The 11294-nt window shown below is 39.5% G+C and overlaps 1 protein-coding gene across 1 annotated transcript in view; it reads left to right on the plus strand.

Annotated features, from left to right (window-relative positions):
- RAB39A (RAB39A, member RAS oncogene family) overlaps positions 1–8319 on the plus strand; it is a 20257-nt gene extending 11938 nt beyond the window's left edge. The window contains exon 2 of the mRNA XM_035898522.1: positions 7893–8319. Within this exon, the coding sequence (XP_035754415.1) occupies positions 7893–8319 (427 nt within the window). The remainder of the gene's footprint in view (positions 1–7892) is intronic.
- The last annotated feature ends 2975 nt before the right edge of the window (positions 8320–11294 follow it).

Raw genomic sequence — 11294 nt, forward strand, 5'->3', positions numbered from 1 at the left:
CCCATCTTCGCCCTGAAGTCCTGGACCTAGGGTAGCAATCCCTCCTCTGCATTTTTTTTCCTTCTTTGCAGCAGGAGGCCCCCTGCTTCCCTCCGCATTTCTTACTTTGTCATCACCTCAGAACTCATCCTCCCCTGCAGTATTTCCCTCTGCCATAACTCTCCCTCCCATGCAATCTGGAGAGACCAGGCCACCTCCCTGCTCTTCCTCCTTCCAGCACAGCAGCACTGCGAGCACCAGTGCAGCCTTGGCAGCCTGGAAGCCACCGGGCAGCCAGCTGCAGTCCCTTATTGGTGTTTTATCTGCCTTCTGCACCTGCTCTGCACTGAGGCTTGGCAGGAGCCTTCACTAGTGCCTCTGTCATTTATAGTGCAGCTAAACTAGCTCAAATGCTGCACTATTAAACCCTCTCCTTCCTCCTCGCTGTCACAAACGAGGTAGCAAAACTACCCTCTCTTCCTGCCCCAGGAGAGTCATGGTCGTTCCCCAGCACACAAACTGGTGCTGCCATTCACTCTCCCTCGTGGCTCTGTTGTGTCCGTAGCGCTTGCCACTTCAGACAAGTTGTGTGTGGATTTGAGTTTGGGGTTCCGCTTGTGAGATGCCAGCAGCAGGGCTGAAACGGGTCTCTTCACTGGCCAGAATCGATTCTTTTATGTCCCCTGTATTCTGCTGCAACAGTTGTGCAGATTCTCGCACTCAGCTGAAGAGGTGGGATTTCGCTGTCTTACCAGAGGACACCAACCCTTTTTTTTTTTTTTTTTTAATGACAAGTGTTGCAGTGAAACAAAAAAAAACTTTCCCGGGCTTGCATGAGTCACAACTTTGTATTGTTGCAGGCAGGCCTCTGAAGGGTTAGCAAACAAATTAACAGTGGAATGGCAAGCGCTTTGCATTTTTCATTCTCCTTGTGCTTTCCAGCAAAGAACATAAAATACTTGTAAACAAGTGACTAAGAATGTATAATCTCTTTATTTTGAATTTGCTGACAAATAGCTGGGATGGCCAATGACAAGGCACTTGACTGAAAGGAATGCAAATGCAGAGAGTTTTGCATACATTTTAAATCAAATGATAGCCATCCTTTAACCTGGGAATGCTCAGGGGATATGCAGTGATGAGTCATGCATTCAGCTGCTTTTAAATTTACCTTTAGTATACATCTGTGTTTTTTTCTAATACCCAGAAGATACAAACTGGAGGAAGTAGTTTGAAACATTTGTGTTTGGTTTTCTGCAAAGAGTTTCTTGTCAGCTGATGTACCAAATATCAGCGTGTTGATTGTATAGGCTGTTTTACCCTTACTCAAGTAAATTATAAATATTTTGCTATGTTATACACCACAGCTTAAAATCTTGCACATTGTGTTCTCTGCTAATGGAGAAGACTACAGATCACAAGCAAAGATGGTCTTAGGGAAGAACTAATTATTCCAAGAAGTAATCTGATTTTGTGGAACGCCAAGCAGTTTGCTGTTCCGATTCCCCATTCTGCTCTGGTTCACTTGCACTGGTGCTTGAGAGGAGGTAAAACCTGGCTTTAAAGCTCCCTGGGGAGTTCCCTGCGTGCATAATAACCACCTTCTTTTGGTCCCAGGCATCAGGGACATTCCCAGGGGAAAAGTAAGGTGTGACACACCTGCCATCACACTCTCTTGAAAGAGAGCACTTGTTTTCTTGGAGAAATCGTTTTGGAAAAATTCTTGCATGTATCTAGTTTCTTGATGATGCTGTATTTGAACTGGATTTCATGCATGGTCTTAGAAATCATTTTTAATGTGCACTGTTTGCATTACTTCCCAAATAAAGTCATTCTTATCATTTCCACAAGAAGGGTGAGCAAGCTGCAAACATCGGTGCCGGACACGTTTACTTATTCTGAGCTCAGACAGGGCAGTTACTGACTATGTTTACTTTGACAGGGGCAAGGCATCACTAAGCGGAATCTCCCATTGAGCTAGGTGCCATAGGGACAACAACATAATCAATAACTTTAACACTTCAGGAGAACAAGAACCTGCAGGCTTGCTTAGTATGGATTTGGGTCCCTAATGCAGGCTAAGGTAAATGAGGGGTACACCCTAGGTTTCTTTCTGTCTCGAGATTAGTTGTCATTCAGAGCAATCTGCTGCTTTGGCTGTGTTTCACATCGCCTACTTTGCTGTGATTTTTTTTTGTTGTTGTTTATTTAATTTTCTTGTATTTAAATCCAGCAATATACTTAAATCATGAAACTTCCAAGGCAATAAAGTGCTCGGTAGTGGTGCTGAGATTGAGAGTTCATGTCAAGAACGCAGGGGAAAAATATTGTGGGGATGCCTCAATTCAAAATGTGAACCCACATTTTGATAGACTATTATATTAGATACATTCTATTTCTATACAGGGCTTGAAAATAAAACACTATCCTTATTCTTCTTTTTGAGTAAGCAATATGTATTTTCATAATTAATACCATTACAATGCAGCCTTTAGTCATAGTATAAAAATAAGTCTTCAAAATTAGATGAAGCTTTTAGTGAAAATTTGGTTCATCTGGTAAAGATCAGTAAGATCATAATGAGAAAGAAACACTGTGACTGATTTAAAGTCACCCTAAAGCCATAGTCTGATGTGATTAATACATCTTCTAATTCATTTTCGGAAACAACTGTTCAGTGGCCATCACCTTACCAAGACTTTTCTTGAGACTATTAATTAAGGTCTTACATCTTTGACCTAATATTTAGATTAAGCTACGAGGATGACTTGTGTTCTAGACAGTATTTTTCCCTTCCATAATGCTAATTTAGGCAGAATTAATTAGCAGAACCAACACGTATTCTACATGGGAAGTCATAATTTCAAAAAGAATTTAGGATCTGCATTTAACAAATATTCCCAATTAAAACTAAAGGCTTCAAAGTTATCCTTTGGAAAAACATTCTAACATATCATTATTGTACATCACAACGTGTAACTTCTTGAGGAGCTGTCTCACCTCCAGCAATTTCAAATACAGAACTATCAGGATGAACCTTACAGCATTCAGTACCAAAGTGTTGTGGTTGCCTTTTAATACTTAGTCCAGTCTTACCTTTTTAACATGTTCTAATAGGGAAAAACTGGTTTTCTCCAACCCTTTATCTACACTTACCTTTATTACAAATGCCAAGCTTTATATGAAATGAGTATTTAGTTTTAATTGGGAATATGTTAAATGCAGATCCTAAATTCTCATCCTGGAGCACTTACGGAAGGGTGTATAATCATGTAAGTGGATTCCCTGCTTGTGAAAGAACGCAAGAAAGGCCAGCCTGATTTTGGCTATGGCCCATGCTTGGATATCTTGTCTCTGATAGAGTCTTTGAATTCTCCTTGAGTACTCTGCTCTCCTGTACTTTCAACTTGAGGGACTTCTGGAGACTGATGAGGTTTGTCTATTTACTAAGCCTCACTCAGTCTCTTGTTCAGGACTTGCTCAGCCTTCCATGGAATACAGATAAACTGTTTGCATTCATAACATCTTTCCCAAGCTCTACAAGTCTACCAGCATGAAGAGCCTTTTACTGTCAGCCCTCCTTATCTTTTGCTGGCTACCATGCACTCTCATCATGAAGCTCTTCAGTGAAGACATATGCAGTACATTGACATGGCCTGCAAAGCATGTATAAAGCTGTACCTCTTCCCAGCAAAACTCCTTGAGTGGGCTCTGTGAACACTGAAGTAGTGCATGAGGAATCTGTGTGAATGATAGGTACCTCCACTGTGCTAAAAGAAAGTTCCTCTGCATTTTGTGAGGAGCTTGAACCCATCTGAGGGTGTTGGCGTGCTCTTAGGAAGGCCTCCCAAGCAGAACCCTTCTGGGCACTCACCTGGAGCAACTGTTTGTTTCCAGCTCAGATCTGAGCTACGGGGGAAGGCAGGGCTGTCCCCACGGAGCTGCTCGCAGCCACTGTAGAGGCAGAGCCCTCGGGTCCCCAGGGAGCTTGTTCAGGCACCGTGGTTAGATACGCAGCTGAGCAGAGCACAACTTTAGATGTTGGTGTTACAGTTCTGCCTAAGCCTTGTTGAAGGAACTTAAAAGTCGTAGAATAGAATAGAATTGTTTAGGTTGGAAAGGACCTTTAAGATTATCAAGTCCAACCATTAACCTAACCCTGCCATCCCACCACTAAACCATGTCCCTAAGCACCACATCTACCCATCTTTTAAATACCTCCAGGGATGGAGACTCAACCGCTTCCCTGGGTGGCCCGTTCCAATGCTTGACAATCCTTTTGGTGAAGAAATTTTTTCCTAATGGCCAACCTAAACCTGACCTGGTGCAACTTGAGGCCATGTCCCCTCGTCCTATCGCCCATTACCTGGGAGAAGAGACCAACACCCACCTCACTACAACCTCCTTTCAGGTAGTTGTAGAGGGCGATAAGGGTAACTCCTATAATTTTAGTGATAATATTAATCAGAGGCAAAAATTGCCCTTGCACTTAGTTTTATAGAGAAAAAACCAAACCAAAACAAAAGCAGGAAGATCTACCAGACCATCTTAGTCTCTTTCTTTCTAGGTGTGATAGAGGGCATAAGTGAGCAGCAGTACATCCACTTCACACGGTTCATTTTCCAAATAACTCTAAGCTGTCTAGTAAAAATATGTCTAATACTTAATGTACTCTGATTGTCATATTTAAGTCAAATATTTTGCATCTGTAAGATGTTTCAGATACTGTTGAATAGCCTACCACATTCACATGCCCAGAAGATTTTCCCAGTTGATGGCCTAAACTTTCTGCTTCAAAATTTCGTCTTACTTGTCAGGAATACTTTCTTTTAAAACATAATGGCAAATAATAATTTGCCTTCATAGTAAAACTGTTCAAATATTTGTAGACCATATTTTAACAAACATTGTCCTTTTCTCAGATGTTAGACAACCAGACAGCATGATATCGTACGTATCATATGTATTTTTAAAACTTTGTGTTACTTTTTTCTTTTGTTACTGTTTTCTGAAGCCTCTCTAGTATATCAACCTTTTTTTGATAATGTGAAAGCCAATTTCAAATTATACATACAAAAAATACAGAAAAAACAACTGCTGTGTCTCCCATATATTCCCCTAGATTTTGTGATGTTCATCCCAAAGTTACAGATGCTTTTTAATCATCTCCATTACAGGCAATACCTACACATAATTAAATACAATGGCTCAGATCATCAGCTAGTGCAAATCAGCATAGCCCTACCGAAGTGAGTTACAACAGGTGAGGGTGCTGACTGCCGTGTATAAGCACCCAGAGACACATGGAGGGCTGTTTTTCAGTACTCCAGTCCATAGATACGTGATACAACATCGTTGTATACAGAAATGCTTGGTAAATGATGCACTGCATTTTCAGTACTAACCTACTTCCTTCCCTGGCTAATGCATTTCTTTGGCATAACTGTTTTCAAGATTTTTTTTTTTAAAGGAAGACAGGTTATACTAGCTGTCACTTCTCCAAATCAAATCCCATTTTTGTCATAGAATCATAGAATCATAGAATCATTAGGGTTGGAAGGGACCACTAATGGTCATCTAGTCCAACCCCCCTGCAGTGAGCAGGGACACTGCTAACTAGATCAGATTGCTCAGAGCCCCATCCAACCTGGCCTTGAATGTTTCCAGGGATGGGGCCTCCACTACCTCTCTGGGCAACCTGTTCCAGTGTTTTACCACCCTCATTGTAAAAAATTTCTTCCTTACCTCTAGCCTGAACCTACCCTGTTCTAGTTTAAAACCATTTCCCCTTGTCCTAACACAGCTGGCCCTATGAAAAAGACGTTCCCCATCTTTCCTATAGGCCCCCTTTAGGTACTGGAAGGCCGCAATCAGGTCTCCCCGTAGCCTCCTTTTCTCCAGACTGAACAAGCCCAACTCTCTCAGCCTGTCCTCATAGGAGAGGTGCTCCAGCCCTCGGATCATTTTTGTAGCCCTCCTCTGGACCCGTTCCAACAGTTCCATGTCCTTCTTGTGCTGAGGGCTCCAGAGCTGGACGCAGTACTCCAGGTGAGGTCTCACCAGAGCTGAGTAGAGGGGCAGAATCACCTCCCTCGACCTGCTGGCCACCCAGCCTGTATTGATACTGGGGGTTACCCCAACCCAGGTGCAGGACCTTGCACTTGGCCTTGTTGAACCTCATGAGGTTCCGCTCACCCGCTTCCGCTCTTTCTAGAACTGCTTGAATTATTTTAATGTACTCATTTGTGTTTGCAGCTGCTAGAGCAGCAAAAAAAACGCTTAAGAAAACCTGAAACAGATCTTTATGGCACCTTTATTTAATTCTTCACAAAATGTGACACCCTTCATTTATGGTCTTAAATAATTTTGCAAAACCGTGTGCCATTTTTCACATCCAGGCTATTTGAATTAATCTCGGGGTAAGAGCCTATTGTCTTCACATTCGAACTGTTCAGGGAAACACTCCATGGGCTCTATTGCTGGGAACATAGATCTTTCTAAACATTAGGACAAACAATGCCTCCCTGATATCTAAATAAAACCATTTCAAATGCTGTTTGCTGTGGCTAAATGAATTTAGATATGCCAAGAAACCTAAGCCTTATCTAGCCATGCACTTACCTGTCTGTAATATGGCTACTGCTGCTAATTATACCTCTATGTTCAAATTGTTATAAAACACTGTCTGAGAAGCAATGAACTGAAAATCAGAGGGAGCTACTGTTATGGAAACTGTATACAGTTCATCCTGATTCCAAAAGTTTTGAGGCTGCATCCTCTTCATAAGATAAAATGGAATTAATTCTTGGCTAAATTATCATTTCAGATAATGACTGTTAATAAAGATCATGCATCTCATTTCACCTGGACAATATTTATATATACACTAGCTATATATTTGTGCTAATAACAAGTGCTTGTGTCCACTCCTTGGTAGGCTGTCACTTCCTTTAAAATGTCTCTTTTCACCTTCTCCATCCTCCCCTGTTGCTCATGACTTACAATCATTTTTTTAACCCCTGTATCTTTCTCTCTCTCTGCATTCTAACACACATTGTTTCTTCTTCTAGAGCATATGAACATATTTCACCCAGAGGAAGGTTTTTTCCTTCTTCCAAAATTCCTTCCAGTGAATGCTCTGGAACGTAGAGGGCTCAAAAGTAGAAAATATCTGTTGCCAGTCCTGGAAGTTTCATGCCAAAAAGGAGTAAATGCAATTATAAAGAGCTTTTGATCTTCCGTGTGAGAAAGATGCTGGAGGTAGAAGTGTTCCCTGCCAATGAAGTCCCAAGTCTGTGTTTGCCCAGCCCAGTTACTTTTGGACAGTTTTGGTTTTAGGAGTTTCCTTTCTTATTCTGTTACCTGTTGACTTCTGCAAGCGCAAAGAATTATGATTATCTGTACAAACGGTTCTATCAAAGAATTTTTCTGTGAGGAATACAAAAGGATACGCTTGTACATTGGCAAGCTTAGGCTCCGGGTTTCTCGACATCTGCCTACACGTTTCACTTCGAAATAACCAATTAGAACAAAGCGAAGTGCATTTTTGTATGAAACGGAGGGACTCAGACTTTAACACCAAGAAGTATTTGACAAATAAATATATATTTGTCATTATATATATAAAATATATATTTAATTCTGTGAACATGTGCCACAGTTTGCTAATAAAGAGTACTTTGCAGAATAATTCAGCATTCAAAATGTGCACTAGAGATGCTGACTTCAAGAATGTTTAGAAAGTGACTTCTGAATGTAAGAAAAAAAAAGAAAAAGCAACATTTTTGTGTGTAGAAGGTAAATAAATACATTCCAATTAGTTTTTAAAAAAAACACATGGAAAAGTAATCTATTTATAAATAAAGAGAAAATGTATTTTAATTTTCCTTTGTCTTTTTCTTTTCCCTTCACAGATCAATAACACGCTCTTATTATCGCAATTCTGTGGGTGGCTTACTAGTGTTTGACATCACGAATCGACGATCTTTCGAACATGTGAAAGACTGGCTAGAAGAAGCAAAACTGCACGTGCAGCCCTTTCAGATTGTGTTCCTGTTAGTAGGACATAAATGTGACTTAGTGTCACAGCGTGAGGTTACAAGAGAAGAAGCTGAAAAACTGTCGTCTGACTGTGGTATGAAATATATAGAAACTTCAGCAAAAGATGCCACGAATGTTGAAGAGTCCTTTACCATTCTTACACGAGACATCTATGAACTTGTAAAAAAAGGAGAAATCTCAATACAAGATGGATGGGAAGGTGTCAAGAGCGGCTTTGTTCCAAATGTTGTACACTCATCAGAAGAAGCTGTGAAGCCCAGAAGACAGTGCATCTGCTGAATTTGTAGCATGCCAAAGAGCACATCAGGTGTTCAGAAGATGATGCCAACCTAAATAACAGAACAATAATTTTGAAAGAATATTAGATCATGACATAGCTGAATCATAGAATGGTAATTTGGTTTTGTGTCCTTCTGTCTAGGTCATAACTTCATAAAACTTTAAGTGCTTTTTTTCTTTTCTTAGTACAATAACTTTGTGTGGTCTTCAGGAAAAGAAATTATGTATTGCTAAAGGAAAAACTAATCCAATAGCAAGACACTGAGAAAGCGCAATAATCATCGTGACAACATCCTCTCTTGGGCTTTGTATTTTGAATACTGTTTAAAATCAAGGCTTGCTAGGTGAGGATCAGATGAGCTCATTACTTTTGTTCATCCTGCCTTCATTTTGGACAAGAAAATATACCTTATACTTTTTTAATGTGATTCTTTACTCAAGTGCAGGGTTGCTAATGACCATTAAAGTTTAGAATGCTGTAGAATTTCATAATAAAGACAACTCTAAAGAAAGCAAGCTGAAAGATTGCTCCAATAGCAAACACTTTTGATATGACTATGAACACAAGCCTTACTAAAGAAAAAGAATGTTTTAGAAAAGATCATTTATTTGTATATGAAAATGGGAATAGAAGCAATGAAATTTATTATTAAATATTTTCTGAATTGCCAATGAAACGAAATGTAACATCACATATTATCCAGCTGTTATTTGACTTGTATACAAAACAGATTTCCCAACCACTGGAGTTAGATTTTGGAGGACAGATCCTCAGCTGGGTAATTATAGCCACACAGATGCCTAGGGAATTATGTTAATTTACACAAATAAATTCCATATTAGCTTTAAAAAATAAATCTACTTCTAACTAGAAGTAAAAATAAATTAAAAAGCGCTGCAACCCATGGGGACGCAGGCCTTAAATTTGAATAGAGCAAGGATTGTTTTATTCTCAGCCAGGAAATGTTAAACTGTTAACTAAAAAATGAAGGTTTTCAATGCAAAACTGTTAGGAACAGAGTGTTTGGAGAGGAGAGAATTTCTAAAATAATGCTTGGCTATGGAGAGCAAAGGTGGAGAACCCCTATCGTAAGACAGCAACACATAATAGCTTTTAATAACAATAATAATAGGAGAAACCTGTGATCATGTAGCATTTTACTGAGCTTGAGGTCATCTTCCTGCTCCTCCGAATATAACACACACTAGCTTTATGCAAACTGTGCCCTACATGTCTAGCACTTAAATACCAAATAAGTCTACTTCTATTTCATTGTAGTAGTGTAACAAGATAACTCGATCTCCAGAGTTGATAAGCATCTACAAGGTATCTGGGCATACTTATAACCACCGAACATCAAGACAGTTATCTTCATATAAAGGTGTGTTACAGTGTTACAGTTCTCCATTTTCAAGATTAGGCAACAAGTGTATCTAATCTAACTTTTTTCTTCAACAAACATATAATTGGTTTTCCCTTGGGTTACTTTTAGGTGCTTTTACAATCCTTTTGTAAATATTCCATAGTACAGAAACAGGTTGTTTGGTTCCAGTTATTTTATTCATTTAGGGCCACTAAAATGATTGACTTCAAAGGGAACTGTTAGTTTTTTCAATAGCCTGAGTCTCACTTGCACTGAGGCACAGTTACACTGTCATAGAAGGATACAGAGGCCTTAATATAAACAGGAATCAGCCTTAATTCATTAGCAATTAAAACAGTTAGTTAATTCTAGTCTCAGCATGCCAAAAGTAATTGCTGTGAGCCTGATTCTCTATTAAACTATATATATTAGTTGTTTACACCAAATCAATTTTGATTTGAGGGCATTTTAGGCCCTCTTTACGTAAACGTAAGTGACTACAGATGCCAAAAGGTAGTGCAGAATCAGCCTGTGTGCATTTGACACTGATTCCCCTACGATCCTAGGCCCATGTTGTGTATCTCAGAAGATCTTCTCTTAGTTCTTTAAGAGGACGGAATGGGCCAACAAATAAATCGGTGGCTGGGGAGTAAACAGACTGAAAGTCTACCACTGGTTCACTGTGTGTTTCTGAGCAAGGCATTTACGTTTTCTGTGCCTCACCGTCTGTATGTCAAAAATAGTGATGATCGTTCTTCCTCAAATTCACAAAGACTGCTGAGACCTGATCTGACTGTATGATCTTCAGTCTGGACTCTTTTCTCTATGTGCTACCTGTTGTAGAGTGTTTGGCACCATGGGATGTGGATACTGGTTTCTTCTGCCATACCAAAAAAAAAAAAAAAAATTAATACAGCTTTATAAGTACCAGGTATTGCTATTACTATGAATCTACATTTCATTACACATTTCATTACTTCCAGGTCAAAATCTTTTATTGTAAAACTTTTCTTCCTGAATACTCTGAAGCCAATGAGCTTTTCATTCTGTATGAAAAAAATCAGGTGTGTTGGAGGGGAAGGGACTGGGAGGAGAGGGGAGTGGAGGAGAGGTATGCACAGAGAAATAAACAATCATCACAACAGAGCCTTAATGATCTCTGCTGTCAAATGTTGTACCTGTAGTGTCACATCTGTTACACTGGGAATAGAGCTTTTAACCAGATTCAACTGGGTAAGGAGCTGGTACTGTCAATGCAACTAGATGAGAAGTTCACTGCATTTTAAAGTACTGTGCACATAGTTGTCTTACTTGTAATTCCTAAAAATGTAGATTAACATGTACATTCAAACATTGTCTATCTTGATGATATATTAAACAACTACCGTGTCTTCTCACTACACGCAGTCGATAGAAATGTCTGATAAATAGATGACTTGCTCAAATACATCATTTTGTTTTCAGATGCTTTGCAGTACACTATATAACAGCTTGAATAGGCTGTAGAATGGATTAGAGTTTAGTGCACGTATATTCTTTTTTCCTCACAAGGAAGGGCAAATATGACACTTACTTACTATTGATACCAAAATGAAATTTCCAGAAATTACA

The sequence above is a fragment of the Egretta garzetta genome, unplaced genomic scaffold (genome assembly GCF_000687185.1).
Source record: "Egretta garzetta isolate BGI_Z169 unplaced genomic scaffold, ASM68718v1 scaffold217, whole genome shotgun sequence".
NCBI lineage: Eukaryota > Metazoa > Chordata > Aves > Pelecaniformes > Ardeidae > Egretta > Egretta garzetta.